Source organism: Marmota marmota, unplaced genomic scaffold (genome assembly GCF_001458135.2).
Source record: "Marmota marmota marmota unplaced genomic scaffold, marMar, whole genome shotgun sequence".
NCBI classification, from domain to species: domain Eukaryota; kingdom Metazoa; phylum Chordata; class Mammalia; order Rodentia; family Sciuridae; genus Marmota; species Marmota marmota.
In genome coordinates, this window is record NW_025999932.1 from 9,418,414 (window position 1) to 9,442,015 (window position 23,602).

Consider the following 23,602-nt stretch of genomic DNA (forward strand, 5'->3'; position numbering starts at 1 on the left):
CCCTAGTGCAATAATTTCTGACTAAAACCTGCTTTCCTTACTTTAGAAGAAGTGTTTTCTATTCAAATACTTTTGTTTACTCTTCTGCAGAAGAACACATCTTAAGGAACTGCATCAAATACCTTAAGCAAGATTTTCTTCTTTATTTTATTTTTTTATTTTTATTTTTATTACTACAGGAAAATCTTAGTCATCAAGGAAAAAACACACTTCAGTTTTATAATCCATATTATCTATTGAGGAATATGATAAGGATAATTTGAAATGTTGAGCTGTCAATTTGTCATGATCTATGAGGGGACAGTAAACTTTCAGTTTTCCTGAATTTAGAAAACCACTCTAGTTTGCCAATAATACCTTTATAATTTCAATGATATTGACTTCCTGTCACTCTTAATTTACTTCTTGAACAATTCTTTGGAATCCAAACAATTAACCACCAGGTCCAATCTGTAAAATGAAAAAAAATTATTCCAAAGTCTTAAAATGTGAGTGAATGATTCTCATTACATGGTAGATTATAGGGAAATTAGAGGAAAAAGAAGTTAAAGATTTCTAAATTCTTCCCAACTAACATATCCATGATGTGGCTTTGTTATTCCAAGGGATTTTTGGTACCATCAGACTTGCCAATATTCAAATGCAATTTACACAATTTAAAAACAGTCCATGGTAGCCCCACAAAGACCTGAGTTTTATTTCCATCTTGCTTTGTCTTTTCACTGATTTTATATTTTGAATATAGATCAAATTGACTAAATTACTAAAACCTTGCTTCTTGACTGAGTAAATGTAATAAAAACCAGAAGGTAAAATTTGGAAAGCGGTTATTTTGTATATTCCATAGGAAATATCTGAGGCTGTACTGGCGTGGTATCATAACCTCAAGTGGGCATGCAGTCTTGGGCTGAACTGTGCTATGTGAGTGTTGAGTGTATGTGTAAGGAAGAGCTGTTCAGCATGTTTTCAAATAATTAGGAGAGCGAATTCCTCCAACAAAACAAGGGTGTGGGCACTGTAAAAACAGAGGTCATCACAGCTGCCTTAATATAGAGTAAAATTCATTTTAAATTCTCAAAACCCATACGTACTATAAATTATAGAATTGAAAATGTTAGGATAGATTAAGTATTTGGTTAATGATTGATATTCTAGGGCATTCATCTCTCTTACAGAACTTTGTAGATAATCAAAGTCAATGCTTTGAAACTACTACCTCCCCATTCCATTCCTAGTGGGAGTTAGTGATTGAAATGTGCTTCGAGGATGTGGATTAGTTCCTCTTACTACCTGGCCAAGTCACTTAATACAGGCTGCAAGACCCTTCATAGTTCCTTCAGTTGCTATATTGCCGTTCTATGCCTCTGCCCTATGTCATCAATTATGAGATTTTAATAATGTATCAAAATGAGGCATAAAAATATAAATGCCACACAGTTGCCTTCAGAAATATAACCAGAGCTCTCTGGAAGGGCCCTGGTTTAAGGAAAGGGAGTTCTTTGTGGTTGCTTTGTTTAGCTTTGAAGTCATCACAAGAGTGACTATTTTGCTTTTGAACCACTTTCGAGGAAAGTAATTTAATGATCTAGGGCATGAATGCCTCACCTCAAAAAAAAAAATAATTGAAAGAAGTTCAAGTGTTGATAGTAGTATGCAGGGGAAGTCTGTGTTTTCCCTTCTCTACCAGGATTAGTCTTGTGTACACACACACACACACACACACACACACCCTTAAAGTCAAGGCCATTAGGTCCCACTTAATTTATTCTCTTTGACAAATATAACCCAGAGCGTGTGGAGCAGGTGAAGCCCCCTGTTTGTGCATTGGAAATTGCTGCCTTAAAACCAGAAGAATTGTGTGCGTTCTGGGAAGAGCGGTGGGCCGCTTGCTGGGGTCTGCGTGTCAGGGTGGGCCTCTCCTGCACGTCACCAGGCAACATTTCCTTTCCCTCCTCCTCTCTTCCCGCCACTAGTTGCCATGTACCGAGAACCATCTTTGCATGACGTGGGCGAAACGGTCCCGAAGGCTGGGGTGACGCCGAGTAAAAGCACAAGCGCGTCTGCCATCATGAATGGAGGCAAACCAGTGAACAAGAGCAAGACCACATAGCCAGACCCTCAGGTGTTGTGACTTACCCGTCCTGAGCGCAGGTGAGCGATTTATCCCCACCAGACTCTCCTGCTCCCGTGCCCACGAGCAGCGGGACGCAAGCAGATGCCTGCCCTTGGCTGTCTCCGAACTTCTCTGTTGCAAGTGGATAAATCTCAACCTGTGGCGCCCCCCACACAGGAAGACACCTGGATTACCAGCCAAACTCAGACCATGGAATGCCCTACCAGATATGGAATGCCTTTTTAATATCTTTTCTGTGACTGTGACACTTCATGTGAATGACATACTTCACAAGTACACTCGATACCTTGCCTGCTGACAGCTACCCATAACCCTTTTTGAGTCCTGTTTCAGCGAGATCCATGTGTTTAAGTTCAATTTTGTAGCACACGAATAATATTGAGTAATTTCTAGTTAGACGCTGTAAACCTGTGCTATTATGGATTTCTCTTCTTCCCGTTTTTACAGGGCTGCTCGCTCCACTGTCTGTGACCTTTTGCAGGGGTTGTGTTCCTCTAGATCTTACGTGTGGTAGTTGGCTTAGTTCGGAGAGCAATCAGGGAATCAGGAAGCCTCCTAAACCTATTATTACAAATTGCACCTATAAAGATTAAGATCGTTGTCTCTGGCTCACATAACCGATTAAACACACATATACACTCTATCCAGTAGCAGATTCTGTGCTCCCAGGGTTGGCATTGCCTGGGTGGGAAGAGGTCAAACACAATCCATGGGATGGTCTCTAAGGTACGTGTTTGACACCCCCTCTAGTTTCTCTGTGTGTGTGTGTGTGTTTTATACATATCACAAGCTTACTGGTAATGGTAACATTTGCCTTGCCCAGCGAGCAAGACCCACTGGTTTTTGAGAATGTGGGTCCAAAGAATTCTGTAGGCCTTGTAGGCCTGATTAAGGTTCATTTTTCATCTATTAATCCTCATTATTGGGAAAAAAAAGGAAAATAATAACAACCAAAACAACAACAAAAACAACAACAAGGAGAAATAAATCATTACAACTTACATGAAATGCGCTACCTAAGTCCATGTCCGATCTCCTCCTTCCTGTTTTTAATGAACCGAATTTAATGCCACCTGTTTGGGGCTGCCACTCATCCTCAGCCGAGCATGGGCCAGGCCGCTGGGCTGTTGTGTTCCTTTCTGCAGCAGCAGTGCAAACGTTAGTTATAAATTAGACTTTAATATTTTTGGTGTTTAATGACAAGTTTTTAAACTGGACATATTAGGAAAAAATATTTTTTTTTAGCTCAGCATGCTGAGTCCAGTACTGTGGACCTCACCAGTACATACCTCTAACTCAGCTCTTCGGGGCACCCATTGCCCAAAGGCTGGGTTAGAGGTGCCTTGCCATGATCTCAGAATACCGTCTGTTGAATTATCCTAGATGCAAATAAAGGCAAACCAACACACTCCAGCATCAGGTTTTACGCCATTCCATATATTCGCTTTTTTTTTTTTAAATTTTGCTTTCTTGATTTCTTTTTTGATTGAATACCACTAATCTCTGAGTTTAGGGAAGACAACTGGTAAGAAGGCCGTGAATCATTGAATACATATTGAAAATTCCATGCAAAATGTTCAATATTGGATATAAAGAGCTTTAAAATGTTTAATACTAAACTGTTTGGAAATATATTTGTTAACTCTGTGTACACTTAATAAAATTCAATGTTTCTTCTCAGAAGAGTTGAGACCAAATTGAACCTCATTTATAGAAAACAGTATGTGGGAATCAATGTACCAGCCTCTTGCTGTAATTTCCATGTGGAAGGATGACCTGGTTACCATCTTACCCCAGCTGCACTGTGGGGGCTGGGAAATTATCTTGTCACCGCTTTCATACATCACCATGACAGCCCTTACCCAGCATTGAAATTTTTTTGGCCTGCTTAGCTGATTAAAGGTTCAGTACAAATTTAACTGTTTATGCTTATTTCATTTTCACGTTAGATTCCACTTTAATAAATAAAGAATTAGCATACTGTTTGAGTAGATTTATTGTCAATAATGCTAAATTACAAAGACAAAAAAAAAATGATTCTTTGACCATTCTTGATTTGGTATACCCCATTTTAAAGCCTACTGTTTTTAACAAGATGTGCTAAACTGTATTAAACAAATTCCATTAATTAATTATTTAGGGAAGACAGGTATCCCATAATATGTGGCAAACAACGAATAGCTTTTAATTCCAATTAGACAGGCTTATAGACATGCGTAAACCATCACTCACACACACACACACACACACCCGAAACAGCCCCACCTATTTGTTTTTGGCCATCTGTCCTACTTGCCAGTTTCTTCGACCCCACAAGCCTGTTTACTGGTTATAATGAAGACAAGATTTATTTTTGTAAATGATGAAGATTTATGTAATGTCGTACCTCTGTTTTGTTTTTTCTGGGTTGTCTATAAGGGCATTTATCGCTATGACTAGATGTCAAAATACTTTCTTCTAACACGTGTTTAGACGTATTGCAGAGGGTCTTTGCTATTTGTAATTTAGTTGGATCATTACGTTGTGTCTGGGCTCACCTGTTGCATGGGAAGAGGACAGCACTGACGAACTGCATGCAGTAGGACCTGTGACCAAGAACTGTTGGTATGTAGAACTCGATTGACATACAGAGTTTGTCTGCACTGTACAGTTTCTGTGTTTATTATCATCTGTTGTATTCACAAATACAACATATTGAATAAAATATTTATATGAAGGCATTCAAAAAAACATTAAACAATTTTATGTAACAAAATGGAATCGCGTCACCCACAAATATAGAGCAATGTCATGTAAATAAGTTGGTAAACACAATTTCTCCCTTTTACCATGCCAAAGAAAATTTTAGCTCTTTGATAATACCTCTCGCTATTCTTCCAGGATAAGACTCCACCATTTTTTTCCCTCAGAAATTAAGTTTGCTATTATTAAGTACAATCTGTCACTATTGATGTTCTGTATAGTAAATATGATGGAATTCATTTGTACTAATAGATCGTGTGTTTTGTACCTCCATGTACATACGTCCATTGTTTCAAGTCCCCATAAAATCCCATTCCTTCTGCATGCATATCTGGCCTGGGAGGCTCTTTCTACTGATTTGTTATGGTAGCTGATTGCTTTGCCCATCCCTCAACAATGCTCAGAAATGTTCATTGCTTTGTTATTTCAAGTGACATTATTTCTGTTTTCTAATAAGTTTACTTTGTAAAATTTGCTACCACTTTACTTAGAAAAATCATAGAAGACAGGAAAATAGTCCACAGTATAAAGGTAAAATGGAACTGATCATCATTTCATTATGAATCCTGGAGAATTTGGACATCTGCACTCTAAACATTCACTTGTCCTGAGTGTTTTGGAGTGGGGAGTGTAAGGAGGTCAAGATGGGCCACAAGGACTCCTGTTCCAGTCCTTCGAATTGTCCTGTTGACAAGTAAGCAGAGTTTCCATATCACTCTGGCCACCTGCCTAAACAGTTTTTTGTTTTTTGGGTTTTTTTTTTAGGATGATCAATATCAAATTTGGTTCTTCATTAAAAAAAAAAGGAAAAAGAAAAAAACGCTTTCTTTCTTGTTCAAGTTAGACACGGATTATTTCATTTAAAGTTTTCTTCCTAATGTAAAAGGGATGATTACTATTTGATATCTCCCCAAGAAGAAGAGACACCAAACTGGCTAAGATTCAGTTTAGAAGGAGGCAAAAATTATTTTCAATTTTGTTTTAGAAAAAGACTATATGCAGGGGAAACACTTAAGCTAAGTGCTCTTTATATTACAAGATGCAGTCATATTAAAATCTAGAATGTATATCATGTTACCTTGGAGTCAAAGCTTAAGTTTCTTAGTTTATGAGGTGATATGGAGGGTCAGTTGACTCTCTAATGCCAAGTAGGGTTTCAAAGTTTTGACAGTGAATTTTCCAACTAAGGCTGAGTTTTATTTTTGTTTGTTTCCCATTTCATTTTGATATTTCAAGTGACGTCATTTCTGTTTTCTAATAAGTTTACTTTGTAAAATTTGCTGCCACTATACTTGGAAAAGTAATAGAAGACAGGCAAACGGTCCATACTATAAAGGTAAAACGGAACTGATCATCATTTCATTATGCATCTTGGAGAGTTTGGACATTTGTACTCTAAACATTTGCTTGTCATGAGTCTTATTCTGATGTCTCTTGGAAAAGACCGTTTGCCCTTGAGGTAGGTTAGACAAGTCCTTCCAATGTGCTACTAGAATCTAGACTGAGCTCAAGGAGTCCAAAAGGAAGCAGGTGTAGAGATTCTCCCCTAGTGTTTTAGGTCTTTGGTTGGTTTCTATTAAGCCCTGTGGAAAAATTTTTCAGGGATGGAAAGCAGGGTTGCAACCCAGCACTGTTGGTGAACTTGGTGCCTCCTCTCCAATTGATGTTAATCCCACTGTAGCTTTTCAAAAGCGTGAACAAACCAATAAGATTTGCTTATTGTCTCCCACCCACCACAAATTTATTCTTATCTTTCCTTCCTTTTCTTTTTTTAGGAGGATATTTCTGAGTTAGTAATGGAATCAAAAATCAAAGTATAAAGAAATATAAAGTCACTCTTAAGGAGGGTAGAAGTAATGTCTTCATATGTAATTTTCCTCCAATCTAAAATATGTAAATTCAGTGACTTCTTTATAGATATACTGAGGTTGGCACTATTACAGCCCAAATCACACATGTATGTAAACACCTGTACACACATGAAATGTTAACAGCAGACAGAAAGAAATTAAAAGATGATATTTCTTTTTTCATAGAGAAAGCATTCATTAGAGTTTCAGTACCAGGTGATTTATGCTATAACTCAGTTTGGTTCTGTAATAGGTAACTAAATGGGCTCCAGAAAATGACAAACCATAACATATTTATATATTAATTCAAAAATCAGGATAAATCATTTTCAACTTTATGAGATAATTATTTCTCAATATCTAAACTTTTACTTGGAATACATAAATGCCAAGAGCATTTTTGATGCTTTTCTTATATAGTGAAAATATGAAACAGGCAACATTTTTATTGTACTTGCTGTCTATGAAAAGGAATAATAGTGTAGAGAGAATTAAAAGAAAAAGAAACAACTGAGATTATGTGATGAGCCACAGGAATCTAAATGTAATGCCGGAGGAGCACAGTTTGGCAAACCACTTCTCAGCTGTGAGAGTTCAGAGTGGGTCTGCTCTGGAGCCCTGGAGCTCAGAATGAATTTTCATCTTTTTATGGTTTCAAAGTATTGAACGTAATCAAAGAAGTACATGCAATAGAGATGTATGTGGCCCACAAGGTCAAATATATTTGTTATCCAGTCCTTCATAGAAAGCTGAACTCTGCAACATGGGAATTTGAAGGGCGTCTGTTCTAAGATGGGTAGATAATGTAATCAAGTCCATTGTCCATCATCAAATAAGTCATCAAGATTGTTATGAAAAATTAAGATAGGTTTGTTTGAGGCTTACAATATTTATGGAGAGGAGAGGAAAGAATATAATCATATCATTTCTCCATTATTTGTATTTCCCTTATCTTACAGAACTGACATGCTCAGTAATAGAGATACAATTAATATGGCTGAACTCCTTAATCTCAGGATAGAGATAACAATTTTATAAGTCTATGAAATAATGAGAACATTATTAATACTCAAAAAATTAGCACCAGTTAAATTTTCTCTTAAAATAATTTTCAATATTAAATTTTGAAGTAATAAAGCAGATGCATATTTCCTTATTTTTTTTTTTTGGTGGTTTGACTTATGAAGCCCAAGCCATCATTCTAGAATATTTACATCAACATAAAATTTCCAAGTAAAAATTTTCATCTGAAAATAATACATAAATGATTTTGCTACGTCACTTTAGGATTTTAGAAAATAATTCACATTTAGAAGAAAAAAAGTGTTTTTTTTAGCTCTAAATAATTAAAGATTGCCTAAACTAATGTGTGTAAGTAGAATTAACTGTATATATGTAAGGAAAGCCCCAATTATTGTACATTTTCATAATTCAATGTGAATTTCATACAAAGCAAAGTATCACCATTAAGAAAATAAACATTTTGTTCCTATCACTGACTGAATATTTGTAATTTCTATTTAAGCCACTTCTAGATTTTGGAGGGAATCCTCTACGGAGCTTTTAAGATAAGTGCCTTTTATTTATTTATTTTTATTTTTTGCAGTACCAGTTCTTTACATGACCCTATACTTCCTTAGGAAAGAAGTCTTTTAAGAAAAATGAATGCATATTTCAGGCTCATCCTATTTCTAACTAAATATTGTTTGTTTTTTTCCCAAAAGGCCACATTACCATGGAGTAATTCAAATAGTAAAAAAAAAAAAAAATCTGATTTCTTGTACCTGTAACCCCTGACTAGGTTTTAAAATGTGATCTCTTAGTTCTAGGAACCTAAAATGGATATCCCTGAATAATATAATTTTTTGTTGTTAATTTTCAGTAGGAAAATATATTCTGACACAGAGTATAAACAACTTATGTCATTATTTATTAAAACTTTAAAATTGTACATTTTTCATAATTTCTTCCTTTATCTTAAGAGAATCTTCTTTTGTGAGTTTAAAATGAGAATAGACAAATGACTTAATGGCTAAAAATGACCAGTCTTTTTCCTTTCCAAAGGACTCCAGATCTGGTGATTCCTCCAAACAACATCAGACCCTAAATGTATTCGTCTTCATTGTCCCCACCCAGAAGTGTGGAGTGATATGGAATCCTAGAAAAATCAGGTTTCCATGAGAATATATCTTTTCTTTATATTCTATTGAGGTCTTTCCTGTGTAGGGACAAAGAGCTCTAAAAACAGCACCATCAGCACTTCCTAAGTCCAGCACACGTGGCATTTGGAGTCACAGCATTCTTTGTTGTGGGGACGGTCCTGTGTACTGCAGGGGTTGCACAGTATTCCTGGCCTCTGCCCGCTAGATTCCCATAGCACACTTCCTACCCACCCCCCGCCCCAAATTGACCATCATAATTCTCCACAGACATTGCCAAATGCCTTCTGGGTGGCAAAAGTTCCCATGCTGAGAACCACTGGTGAAATAAAAATTCTTTCAGTGTTTTTTATATCAAAGTTGGTTTAACGCATTTTTAATGGGTACCCAGATTTCATTCAGGCGGTCAGAAATAGAAAAACATACAATAGTGTGTTTAACCTGTCCTAGTGGTGATTATACATGAGTTCCTTTGCGTTACACATTCTAATTGCCTAGAAAAATAAGAATCCAGTCTTTGCTTATGGAGTTGTCAAGGATATTCTGTGCCAAGCCAGATTTCACACGCATTCCCATTCCATCCATCCCAGCATTCACAGTTTCCACAGCTACATATTCCATTCCCTGCAATAAAACACACATAGGCAGCATGATCAAAATGCACCAAAACACACTATTATAAACCAGACAGCCCATTAGCCCACTGTTTTACTTATTCTCTCTAGATACAATGCAGAGAGGATAGTAGTAGCAATGATCTTACTACTACATATTATTAAGCAACAAAAAAGAAATCTGATCTTTCAAAGAATTGAGGCCATCTATTTGGTGCCATGATCTATGAATCAAATGGCAACCATCCTGAGTCACTCCAACTGGGCTACCATGTCACAACTGTGTTATCCTGTTATGTCTGACTTAAAATATCAAACTCCTTGACAGGCCAAGGAGTCAAGTATCCCAGGACTCTTAAGCATCAGGGAGGGGCAAAAATGATGTCTGCTTTAGTGACATACACAAACATCCCTCTCTGTCTTCAGCTAGAGGTGAGGACGGCAGATCGACATGTCCTCATTTCCCCTGTAACTTGCTCAACTAAGTGTATCTTATAACAAATTGTTAGGACTCAATTAGGGCCCCAATGGCTAGTACACAGCAAGCTTTTCTTACAGCTTGGCCCTGCCTCTCCTCCCCATTCACACAGATACATTCATCCTGTCCCCTGGAAAGAACCCAGCACACCAAGGAGGGGCACCTGGGTCCTGTGTAAAATAACACACCATTTCCTACACGATGCTCAAAATAAAATTGCCATCAAGAGGTTTCTTTTCTCTTTTCAATATATAATTGCATATGTATGAGTTTGTAGGGTGGGTTACCTTGTGGGAATTTCACAATGATCATATGATCTGGTTTCATTCTTTTGTATTCTTCTAGGCCTGGGAATAATGCCAATGCTCATTAAAAATGCCCACTTCCTCTTTCAGTCATTTCATATTAACAGTTGTCCCTTAATTATACAGAAGCTGTCCTGTCTGGTCACCTAAAGCATTGTTGGCAGGTGTCCCCCGGCTCTATTGCAGACTGTGGAGTAGAACAATTAGAAGAGCTCAATACTGCACCTGTACAAATGAGACCGTCATGTTTGTCACAGTCTCTGTCATCACAGTCGCAAAATTCCCCTGAAACGTACCATTCTTCAGCAGAACAGATGCACTTTCCACAATGGCAAGAACCTGAAACCACAAAGGGAATTACTCACTGTCACCAAATAACCGGAGGTTTCCATCTAGAATAGAATATCGTTGACACACTGACAATAGGCTTCTAATAACCTATCTTCCAAAGGTAAAAGTTTATTGAATAGCTGGCTTCTCGGAGGGGAGCTTTACTTACTGTAATTCATAAAGGTCATCCCGGAAAGCCTTCATTATGGATCTAGACAGTTGCAATTAGCCTTGAACAAATGTCCCGAGGCCCAGTCTGGTTGAAATGTCAATGAGAGCCTAACTGGCTGCTTCTTATAGATGGTCTCCCATAAAGGTGTTCAAAAATAGTTTTTATTTTCTCCCGAATTAAATCATGTTTTTAAAGTGCCCATTCTTTAATGGAATCTAATAGTAAATTCTATTAAATGAGGATTTGTCTTATGATTAAAATAACCACTTAGATACTTGGCTAATAATTTTGGTTTTTTGTTTCCATGAGTTTCTTAGCGTAGTAATGGTGAATACCTGCATGTGCGGTGGCCCGTTGTTACAGTGCTAACATGCACACACAGGCTTGTGTATGCTTGATTTATCAGATGTCACCCTCAGGATTTCCTGCTAGAATATAGACTAGCTATAAACCTTCAAAATCTTGAGACTATGGGGCTCTAGGTTCTATAAATTTTCCCACTATTTCACCCATTTCTCCTCTTTTTGCCTCCTGTCTAATTTTAACAATTTACTGCATGCTTATTAAAATATTTTATGCTACTGAGAAATAATTTAATTAATGGAATATTTAAAATCAAGAAAAAACTCTGAGTTCAATGATATTCCAAAGAGAAGAGTGTCCTCAGTTTAACCATCTTTCATGATGGGTTGAAAACACCCACCCAGGGCACCACATTCCACCACAGCAAGAAAGATGACTTTAAAATTGAAAAGAACTGCGTCCCTTTCCTTGGTGGTGGCTCTTTCCCTTTTAAGAAATGATTATTGCTAAATTTTCCAAAATGAAAATCACCTGGACAGAATGTGAAATAGTGAAAGTATTTTCACATGGTTAACCAAAATTCCAAACTTGGTGAGGTCAAAACATTTTGGGAAATGGGCAGGAATATTTAAACATAGTAATTAAAAATGACTAACCACTTAGGTGATGAAAGCCATTAAGGAAATGCTCAATATTGGCTTGTTTTCCTGAGGGTCTAGGTTGACTTTCAGACTCTTGAGCAAAATACAGATATCGCTTTGCTCTTAGGAATGACTGGGAGTCATTCTGGCAGTTGCTCAGAACCCAGAGAGCTGGTCCTCCCAGGTTGGTCTGCAAAGAATGGTGTCCCCTTCTGGGTCTCATCCAGGTATACAGTGTTTCCATATTTTAGAAATTTATTTATCCCAATTTTAAAGACTAACTTTCAAATTTCTAGGCATGGGAATGTTCAACATTCAACTGCTTGCTTAAGAAATTAACCATTTGATATATCAGCACTTCATTGACTATCAGAGAAATTTTTTTCAAAAGACACAAAATTTAGTATTTTAGGTTCCACAAGTGGAGGAAGATTAATTATTTGAAGAATCTGACTTTAATTTTTTCTAAAATATTATCTTCCTTACATTGCAAAACTATTTCGACAATAGAAGCAAATGATTTCATGTCCATGATATTCGTGTATTACATCTATGCTACCTTTTTTTAATGGATCACAATTCATGAAAAGATCTTACATTTTATCTTTACTTATCCCAACCCTGAATTTATTCTAAACACTACTCTTGCTTCTGGAATGCTCAGCTCTAGGCCTTAGCAAAGTACTCCCCTAAAACTGGGAAGCTCAGCTCAACTTGATATGGTATACATTGGTAGAGCATTTGATGAGTAAATTCCCATTCCAGAATCTTCTAGTCACCAAATACTTAGGATAAAAACCAAGGAATGATTTTGTATGTGCCATGAAACAGTAGCTTCCCTTGGTCAGCATTTTCCTGGCTGTGCTGTTCTCTCCTGTTTGTTAATACTCAATGCATCTCAGAGGTAGAAAATCCTGCTATTGCTTGTGTAACTAGGAATAGCACAGCATGTACTAATACATGTGTGACCAATTATTAGGACTTATTACAGCACCTTTCTTGTAAAGTGCTCTGGCTGTTATCATCAATAACCAATAATGGGGAGTCAACTGTCCCTCTCTGCAAAGGGAAAAATTAAGGGAGAAGATTCTGACAGATATAGGCTGCAGGACTATTCCAAGGTGAGCAATTAATTGCTCAGCTCAGCTGGCTGGACCTGCTTACACCAGAGGCCCATCCCAGCCCAGCCGTAGGGAACAAGCAGCTGGCCCATCCTGGCAGGAGCCCTAGGGTGGTAAGTTCATGACTAAAACACCACTAGTCCATCTGCTTTCTTTCTCAACATAAGGATCCTTAAGGATATTCCTATCCCCCTCTGTGCTTTTTGCTGGCTATCATTCATGGGAAATCAGCCACATTTTCTCATGTGTCTTCTGAGCACCCTTAGGATTTAAGAAAGGAAAATAAATGTACTTTTTTTTTCCATGAGAATGGAAGAACAGAGAGGATAAGGGAATTGCCCAGGACCACTCAGGCAATAAACAAGGTTGAGATTTTAATCTGATTCCATCTGCTCTTTTGTGTGCTCTCCACCTGTGATGCCTCTCACCGCAAAACCTTTCAAAGGGTTTCAAAAATGAGATGCTTGTTCCTACAGATGTGATGCGCCATATTGGGGAGGGGGCAATTAGAAGAATGGAAACTAGAACATCTCTTTTCCAGGGATGTGGGACAGGGGCTACTTGGCTGAGAAATAAGTGGTTGGGGTGTACTCTGGACTTCCTGGATAATGTGGGGCCCAAGAGGTTGTCAGTGGGAGGGTTAAAGGGGTCATTTAAAGACAGGTGTTTACAGCCATTGCCACACAACAGCATCTGTCCTTAAGAACATCAAGGTGATTGCCTGGATGGAGGTTGAGGTCACCAAGATAAAAATGCTATTGTGTCATTTGGATTCAAATAAATAAATCCCCCCCAAACCCAAAAACATGAATTATATCCTGTATTCTGTAAAGGTAGCTAAATTTAGGGGAGATCTCGACACTAAGCTCATCTCTCTTGGTTATTTATAAAAACAACCTGAGTCAAGGGCAAGGCCCCTCATTCATTGCCCCACCCCATCACTACCCTTGGACTTTGTCTCATTCACAGAGCCTGAGAAAATGCTGCAACCCACACCCCAGCAGGCAGTTTCCACTACTGTACTAACGATTCCATCTGTTACAAAGGTCACAACAATGTATCTTGTTTTAAATTTTTCTATGGAGTGATTTATTGTCTTGGCTATAACTTTGTAAAGAAATAAAATGCTTTTTCTTCATCGTCTCCTGAGGTGACGGCTTTATTCACAGCTGGTGGCACGCACACAGGTGGTGGCACGTGGGCCTCCTGCGCCTCATGCTGTCAGTGGGTCAGGGCTGCTCAGTGGAGCACCAAGGTTATCACAGGCCTCCACTCACATGTTCCCCTCAGTGGGAGAAAGAAGACTCAAAGTCCTTTGGGGCCCTCAGGTGAAGGGTTTTCATTTATAAATTCAAGAAAAGTTGTATGTAATTCAGACAAATCTGAGGAATTCATAAGGAAACCCAGCCCCAGAGAACAGGCTTCTCTTTTCTGCCACCATATTGAAGTCCTCTGTCTCGAGTTTCTTTCCTGTGGTTCTCAGGTGGAGTGAGTGTTGGCACTACCCCTGGGGATCAGGAATACCTGCTATGCTCCCATTATCCTGGGTGCTTACAAAGGACCAGGCTCTGTGACCCCAGTGTCAACCCCTTTCTTCTCTAGAAGCACTAATGTTCCAGAAGAGGAGGAAGAAATATGCACCCCCCACTAACTGAAAGTCACAATGTGCAAAGCTTTTACAATCCCTTTTGAACTTAAAGACTCTAAAGCACTCTTCCTATTGAAGGATAAACAAATAGTTTAAACAAATCTGCTTTCAACCCTTCATTGATCTCGGGAAATACATCCATCACCCAAAGCAAACAATTTGGAAAAGCATTAACCAGAGAGAGGTTTAGGGTTGGTTTGTTTTTCAGGAAATGCCTTTAAGTCAATATTTAGTCCACCTATTTTTTTTATTATTTTCTACATTTCCAATGCTAAAAAAAATGTGAATCTCTCCTCAAACTGTAGTGAGTTTAATAAGGATGTTTCTTTCTTGAAGAGGAACAACTCTTTTTGTATGAAAGTCACTTTAGGACATGGACTGTTATTGCCCATGCTGGGGAGTCCAACTTGGTGAGTTCTTACTGTACTTGGAACTGAACATGACTCAGCCACAGCCTGCTTGTGGACCCAGTTAATGCCTTGATGGGGTGTCTAGTAGCACACAGGTACACAGTGGTTGATTTTTGAAATAAACAAACAAGCTCACTTGTGTTTTAGTATCTGTGGGAATCCTCAGCCAGCAGAATGTTCTTAAACCTGGTGTTCTTATTCTAATGAAGCTGCCATTGTGGAAACCAAGTGAAAAGATATCTGAACCTTAGAGCTGTGTGTTTGGAGCTATGTGCAGGGAAAAAATCCCATGCAGAAAAGTTAGTTAGTGGATCTCAGTGTTTTCCATATGCAGGGCACTCCCCCCTGGCAGCACCTCCTCTGTCCCTCTTACTCACCCTCGGCAGGGCAGTTCTATCCCTACCTCTTTCTCACTTTTCTTCATCAGCCTCCTCCCTGATCTTCCCTTTGTCTCTTCTTTTTAACCTCTTTCCTCCTCCTTGATTCTCCCACACAGCGCGAATCTAACACAGGGGTTTTCCAGGAGCAGAAGCCCCCTGGGAATAGAACTGGTGGAAGATTTGTTAGGGACTTCCAGTTGGATGGAATTTAATGGAAGAGTAAAAAGAAGGGCAGGGTGCTTGCTTTAAGCTCACCGAGTGCTGCTTGCCTGCACTAATGGCTCGAGGTTCAACCCGTGGCTTCTCTGCCTGAGCACTCTAAGCACAGTTCTTGAACACAGAATTCCTGGAAACCAAGGACACTGCTGTCTATGGAAGGGAGCACATTTGTATTCATTTTGGCCTTCCTCCCAGCACCAGAGGTGGTCACAGAGTCGATTTGCTTTAAAGACTGAAGTGACACTAAAAGGCCTCTTTTGGGGCTGAGGCTGTAGCTCAGTGGTTAAGTGCTGGCTCCTATGTGTGAGGCACTGGGTTCAATCCTCTGCACCATGTAAACAGCTACAACTAAATAAGCATTTTTTTTAAAGCCTCTTTCAGCTGCCTTTTGGGGAACACATTACCCATGGGGCATCGTGCTCTCTGAACCCCTGATGTGCCATGGTGGCATCTCTGGTGGGGCACCTTGTAGCACTGCTCAGTGCCTCTAACACACTTCTGCTTCACTGTATCTTCTTCACAAAGAAATCACATGCTCATCCTGCTCCAGAGTCGGTTCTGAGGGTCCATGAAGCTCCTGCTAGCGCTCGGCTTGGTCTTCAGAGTTGGGTGCCTGTTCTGCCATGAGGCTGCTGAGCTACTAGGGGAGCTCCCTGAAAATCAGCACTCTGAGCTGTGCGGAGAACCCCTAAGACTCCTGTGGCTCCTGGGGATGGCAAAGAGGAACAGGGTGCCTCCTAGACAGATTTGGCTATGTGCCATGATAGCAGGATTTTAAAATCCCTTCAAGAACATGCTATAGAAAACACCAAATTGAGGTGCCCAAAACTTAATATATTATCAGTCAATTCAGAGAAATTCCCTTCTGAATTTCCTTGGTGATGTATATGTGTGTGTATGGAGAGAGAGAGAGAGAGAGAGAGAGAGAGAGAGAAGGAAAAGAGAGAAAGAGAATATGTATAAGTGTGTAAATGTGTTATTCAGTGTGGGTGTGGGGGGAGATTTGCTTTTTCCTCAAATCTATTTCTATAGTCAATATTTGATTGGGTTGTTGATTTATGTTCAATCAGCTTGTAGATTTTTCACCCCCTTGTTTAATTATTATCTATTTCCTTTAATTATTATCTATTTCCTTGCATTAGGACACACCTGCTTGCCTGGAACAATTTGATTTTTAGTCCAATGAAAATTGTACCAGAATTTTAGGAAACACATACATTTTCTGTCCCTTTTATAAAAACAAATATTTATTTTCCCTTTCTGTCTTCCTCACATGCTATCCCCTACCCTCCTCCACCTACGTATCTATACAATTCTGGGCTGTCGTATTGCAGGGGTGAGCTCAACAATCCTCTTTGGCCCTTTTCTGTTCTGAATTCATTGGGTGCCTAGGATATACATGTGATTGTCATTTGTCTTTACAAAATTATTCATTCTGCTTTTTGCAGCTACAACTTTGCACATAAGTGAATGACAATCTTTGCATCAAAACCCTCTTGTGTATGTCATTATTTTAGATCCCCAACTTCCTGTGGCTAATGTTCAAGCTCTGAGTATGGGGCAGGCAGAGGACGCAGTGGCTTTCCTTTGCGCAAATTCATTGAAAGATGGCTGCTCCTTGCTGCTGGACAAACCATGCGTCAAAACAGACTCCAGCAGCGATACTCACCCTTCCCGGAGCACAATATGCCATCTGCTGATTCACATAGACTCCTGCTTTGTTCTTCTGTCATGTTACATTTCCGCGGATGTTGGCAGAGCATGCCAAACCATCCTCTCTCACAGACACAGTGACCACAGGAGCATGTGCCATGGCCTGCAAAGCAACCACAGGGAGGGCGTGAGAGGAGGCGGGTGCACCGGAGCTTTAAGAAAAATATGACAGCCACAGGGTCTTACTGCCTATCACACAGACTTACTTTGTAATTGGATGTTTAGAGGGAGAAAGAGAAAGAGGAAGAAACAAGCTCTCTGGACTCCTAAGGAGAAGGGCTGCAAATTGAAATGGAAATACTACAGCCATCAAAGATACCTCACCTACGAGATTCCCCCTGCAACATTTCCCCTTTTGGAAATTTCCATGGTTTCTCTAAAAGGGTTGGTGCCAGTCGGAGCTTGGTGCCACCAAGCCCTTTCCTTCCAGCCCTAGGAGAGGTAATAAACCAGAAGTCAGTAAGATCAGCCACCCCAGCCTCTGAAAGACTATCACAACAGAGATCTAGCTTAATGTGGTACATTTGAATGCAGCACAGGAGAGAGATTGAGAGAAGGAAACCTTGCAATAATTTAAAAGGGAATTATGCCATCCTGGTTTTGATCCAGAGTGCTTCCCTGCCTGCATTTTTCCAGTGTGACCTCTCAGTGCAGTTCTTCACTGTGCACACCAGGACACCCGAGCCAATTTGCAAGGCCAGTCACTGTGTCATTGCTTGCAGCATTTACTAATTGCTCTCATATGGCTTACAAATAAAACCAAAAGCTTTTCAGTGTTATTTAACTGTTGCTTCTCTTGACATATACGAGTAAGAGCAGACAGAAGCATAGGTGACAGTGTCTTTCCATCAGTGCACAGAAGTTAAAGACAGCACGCGGCTTGGATTCACTTTTGCCCTTTTGTTTCTTCTTTTTGCTTTGGGTTATTGAAATGTTTCTCTCTTGCTGTATACACCACCTTGCACTTGTGGCAGTTACACACAGCCCTACACACCGGCTTAGTTGCTGCCACCCACGCTCCATTAGATTGCATGATTTTCCATTTTAATTTCTTGTTTCCACTCAGCTCTTTATTTCTTTCCCTGAAATCACTCGGAATCAGCCATTTCTCTGGAAAAGGTTTACTGAGTGTTTATGGAACAGAGCTTTTCACTAGGATCTGGTGGATATGAAATCAAACATGACCGACAATGTGATCCCTGCCCTTCTCCCAGGGATACACATCATCTTCATCCAGACTGACCTGCCTCTCTGGAGCTGCTTCTCTTGACCAGTGGCTCTGGTGGGAACTTCACGGGTAAACCTTGCTTCTTTTGCTCTCCCTACACTCCTCTCTGTAAAGAGGGGTTTATGGCCAATGCCTAATTGACTTGAATTCATCATTGTGATCAAGGGAACATAACCACCCATGAATCCAGGTAGTGGTTTTGCACAACACATGACCATCCCACACTTCTTCTGTCATGTCACGTTACGTCCAGAGTCCTCTGAACAAACAAGACACTTAGTGGGCTTTTCTTGTTGGTGTCTTCTTCAACTGCAGCAAATGATGCAGCTGTGTGTCTGACACTCCTGGGCACTTCCCCTTAAAAATCTCTCTCCCACTGGTTGTCATGAAACTGGACTCTCCTTGCCTCTTCAACCCTCCTCCTTTGTATCTATTTATTCTTGTCCTTGATTCCTTTTATCCAGATAGTTCACAAGTCCTGTTGAAACTACCTCCAACTTTTCCACTTCTATCACCATCAGAAACCTTTGAGAAGCCTTCCCATCACTTCTCTCTCCAACGTTCTCACTATCTGCTTCCTACAGCACAACTGTCACTCACATCAGGCTTTCTCTCTCTTCCTGCAGGACTCCCTAATTCTTGCAGCATGAAGTGCAATTCTTAGCCCCAAACCATTTCTCCCATCTTAACCCTTCTCCCTTTAACCTGCTGACCAATCTGTGCTCCCTGTACATTTCTCTTGCTTTTCTGACCCATGTCTTTGCAGAAGTAGGAAAGCCTTCCCTACTGTAGACATTCAGGTCCTGCTTGATTTTCAAAGCTCAGCAGAAGGGACGGCACCTCTTGAAAATTCCAACATCTGCAAGTGGAACTCATTGCTCTCCTCGGAATTTCTATATGACTTTATTTTTTTGCTTCCTTTGAAATGTGTTTGCCCTCCCCCTTGTGATTTTTAGCTATCTGTCAAATGAATCCATTACCTACCGGATTCCTTGAGAACAGTTGATTCTGACTCAACACTCAGAGCGGATCCTCAAAAACACGTATTAGATTGAGGTTATCTTTCTCAAAACAGTCTTCTCGTTTTCTTCACAAATCCAAACTGAGAGCCCTAAACTGATTCTAGGACATGCTTGCAGGACATTTGGTTAGTGGACTGTCATTGGAGGACAATGGAGAGTCTTTCAGATGCTATTTTACTTTTATTTTCCATAGAGTAGATCCAAGTTAGAAAGTCAGTGTTCCCTAAGGCTATTAGCTCAGTGAATACTTTTTAATTGATTATATCTTGGGTTCTCTGTTAAAACCAAAGTCCACTTAAAATGCAGTTTTACTTAATGAATTAAGTAAAAAGTGGTCATCTTTTGAGACAAATAATCTGGGGTAGAAGAATAGACAAATAAGCTTCTAGTACTTGTCCACCAAGCTGCAGACTCCAGGTATGTTTGTGTCTCTTGCTGACCCTGCATTGGTAAGAACTGTTATCAGTTGACATTATTGGAATAATTAAATCTTTAGTGCAGAAGAAGGCATTCTGCCTTTAATTTAGAATATCACAGGGAATGACTCAGTGGCTCCTCACAACAAGCAATTTAATGTGAAATTTATGTGCAAGGAAATAGGAGATTGTTTTCCATTTATTGGCTCATTTATCACATCCTTCTACAAAGTTAAATTGGCAACTATCCCAGATGATCATCAAAATGCTTTGGTAGTTAAATATCCTGATTTGCCATTTATATGACTTCCCTTTACTTAAAATGTAAATAAAAATACAACTTTCAATAGTCTCTTCTTTATGCACTCTAATAATTGAAGTCATCTATTCAAGAAATATTTGTTTGCACCAGGCATTTAACAGTTGAAGAAGTAATAGTGAATAAAGTAGGTACTGGTCCTGTTCTCATGGCACTAAGAAAGAAAAAAGTAACAACAGCAAAAAAAAAAAAAATACATTTGCACTATAAATTATTTGAAGATGGTGCTATTGCATTTGAAAGTGAAAACACTGTTAATGAGGGTAGTCAGGCAGTGGTTGGCTGAGCAACACGCAAGGGCTGAGAAGGAGTCAGAAAGCCAATGTTCTAGGAACACAGCCTAGAAATGCAAGTGAGAAGTCCTTGGGACGAGAAAGAACTTGACACGTTACAGGCAGCGAAGGCCAATGTGTTTCGAGAAAAATGAGTCAAAAAAATGGAACAAATAATAAATTTGGAGAGAGATTCAGGAATGAGCACATAGCCAACTGTTTACTCTTGGCAAAGAAATTAAATTTATTCTAAGAGGAATGGGAAAAGACAGGGCATTAAGCAAGAGAGCTGTGTGATATTATTAACAAATTGAAAACTCATTTTGGCAACTGAGTGGGATTAAGGTGTGTTAGGAGGAAGTGAGTCTGGAGAAACACAGAAGGCGATTGCTGACATCCACTCAAAAGGTGACAGAGGGTCAAAGTTGGGTGTGGCAGTGGAAGAGCAGAGAAGGGGATGGAGATGTCATCTGGTGGATGCCTATGGGATAGGCCATTGAATTGGGCATGGTAGGCGGGGGAAAGAAGAGACTGGCTTTCTGGCTAGAAAAACAATGTAAATAAAGACATGGAAGCTTCTGGGAGGAGAGGCTGGAGACAGGCTCTTTTCTGAACCTCCTGTGTTTGAGGTATTTTTAAGACAACCGAATCATAAGGTCAAATAAGCAGCTGGACACAAGCCTGGTGCTCAGACAGCAGTGCACAGCACTGAAAGGTTTAGAGGAGAATGCGCTCACCCAGGAAGACAGGAGTCTTGTGAAACTGCAATATTAGTACCAGGGTGCAGAAAGAGAAGTCAGGTTAAAAAAAAAAAAAAAAGTCCAGTATAGAAGGAGGAAAATAAGATTGTATTTTCTCATAAGATGACAAAAAGTGCCTAGAAAGGGGTTTTACTGTGTTTCCAGTGGTTTCTGAAAATTTGAGTTAATAAAAACAAGAAAATAGAAGTAACCACGGTCAGCCTTTCCCAGACCAACACTCCTGCACTGACACAGGTCTGAGTGCCATGCCCAGGGTGGCAGAACTGTTGGAGAATCATCCAAGTACACCACCCACTGAGAAGAACCTCTTTTCTCCTGGAAAAAGTGACACTGCTGTCATTATAATAGAAAAGATCCATATAAAAGGACCCGCTGAGAGAACCAGCCTAATGAGCCCTGTGCATTGCCCTGAACCTGCCTTCACCTGCCTCACCACACCTTCACTGGGACAGTAGTTCTCCAGAGGCACAACTCCATCCATCCTTTCCCATCTACCTCATCCACATCTGCTTCTGTTCTCAGTGGTTTTCCTTATTGCCCTCCCTTCTTCCACATCAAAACATTCACCAAGAATGTCCTGGACTTGAATTGTCCAATATAATACTGTCACTATCCCCAAATGACTACTTAATTTATATAGTGAAGCAAAGTTCAGCTACTTTTCAGGTGCTAAAATAGCGAGCACTTGTGGCAAGTGGCTATTGTGTGAAACAATGCAGATATAGAATACTCCTGTCTTCTTTAAGAGTTCTCTTACTCTAGGTAATGGCCTTTTCCAGTGAAATTCACTAGCTCCCAGGCACACTTCCTTAAAGCACTGCAATGTCCTCAGGAAAATGACCTCTGAAGGAATATTAATTGGATCAAAGACTACACATTGCTTCTCCCCTTCTTCATATTAGTGAGCCCTTCATTATTTTCAAGGAGGTAACAACACACCTATCTGGGCAGTTTTTGACTACCCAGGTTCTTTTTGACCCAGAGGTACTCATATGACGTACAGCTAACAAATGAAAAATAGGAGAAAATTCCTGGTGAGATGTCCAGAAAACTGTTGTTTCCCCAAGGCAATTGGAAACACTTAGCCACTAAGTGTCCTTGGCTTTTTCCTTTTTCTTACCATTTCTTTTTTTTTTTTTCCCTGAAAGATGGGCTATCAGTGAACATGACAATATGACTCATATTTTCTGGAAGGGCAGGGCAAGGGTCAGGGTCACCTGAGCATTCTCAGGCTGCCACATCACCATCTCCCCCTGCAGTGAAAACCTGCAGAAACATTACTTGCATCAGGCATCCTGAGCCAAAAATGGTCCCAGCTGACACACTGACAAATTCAGGAAAGTTTCATGATTTCAAGGTGTGATTGGGAAGACAATCTTCTGCTGCTGCATTGCCATCTCTGGTCTGAGGTCTCCCTCAACGTAAGAAACCATCCATGTCCCGCAGTCCCTGACCTCACACACTCAGGCTGCACGATTTCCTTCAAATTGCAGCTATGAACTGGAGAACTCCCTGAAGAAATGGGAACTGATTGTGTAATTAAGAGGTGGCTCTTCATTATCCCTTCTTGCTTCTTAAATTGGACTCCTGGGCAGCTATTCCAGGAGCAGAGAAGAAAGAAGAAAAGCAATAAGCAGCCTGCTTCTTATTCTCACCCTGGGTATGTGAAGGGCAGGAGGGAAGTCTCTGATTGGGCTTATATTAGGCTAAAAATTAAATACACATGAGCCAGCATGTGAATATATTTTCTTTATGGCATCTTAAAACCGTATATCACTGAAAATGAATAAATCTTAGGAACTATCACTCTAGAGGAAGCTTTTTTTCCAATAATGACTTATTTAATAAGAAATCCATTTGTCTATAGGCCACATACATTATTATTGTTAATAAAAATGTTTAGAGAGAATCCACATATGGTCTAGGCTGATTGAACATGACTCACAAACAAGCTAATTAAATGAAGAGCTGTGTTGCTTCATGCTGATTTTCTCTTTGCCAATCATATTCAGGACTCTTTTTGAGGCTGTAATTTTGGAGCAGTCAAAACTGAACTGCTCAAAATTATGAAATTAGTTACATTCACCTTCAGGTATAATTGCAAATTTATCCCATTCGACCTGTGCTGACTTATTCATCCTTAGCTCTCTTGTTAGAAAGATGGATAAACAATGTTGGCTCTTGGCTCTCATGTGCCTGCCGAGTAGGTGGGTTTATGGATGTTTTTAGTTTTACTTATTGGCTTGTTGCTAAAATGCTCACCTGCCCCACTCTGGAGTCTAGGACCATGCTTTGCTTTCTGACAACACATTGGCTATACAGAGTTTTGGACCATTTCTCCTTGTGAAAGGCCACAGAAACTCTG

General features: G+C 39.7%; 2 protein-coding genes across 3 annotated transcripts in view; one reads left to right on the forward strand and one right to left on the reverse strand.

The window, feature by feature from the left end:
• The window catches only part of Fgf14 (fibroblast growth factor 14), a 339,751-nt gene extending 335,707 nt beyond the window's left edge, over window positions 1–4,044 (forward strand). For both annotated transcript variants that reach the window (XM_048800655.1, XM_015483994.2), the window contains exon 5: window positions 1,974–4,044. In XM_048800655.1, the coding sequence (XP_048656612.1) occupies window positions 1,974–2,110 (137 nt within the window). In that variant the 3' untranslated portion in view covers window positions 2,111–4,044. The remainder of the gene's footprint in view (window positions 1–1,973) is intronic.
• Itgbl1 (integrin subunit beta like 1) overlaps window positions 3,593–23,602 on the reverse strand; it is a 231,896-nt gene continuing 211,886 nt past the window's right edge. The window contains exons 9-11 of the mRNA XM_015484114.2: window positions 17,176–17,322; window positions 10,508–10,621; window positions 3,593–9,509 (exon numbers count right to left, since the gene is read on the reverse strand). Of these exons, the coding sequence (XP_015339600.2) occupies window positions 9,418–9,509; window positions 10,508–10,621; window positions 17,176–17,322 (353 nt within the window). The 3' untranslated portion in view covers window positions 3,593–9,417. The remainder of the gene's footprint in view (window positions 9,510–10,507; window positions 10,622–17,175; window positions 17,323–23,602) is intronic.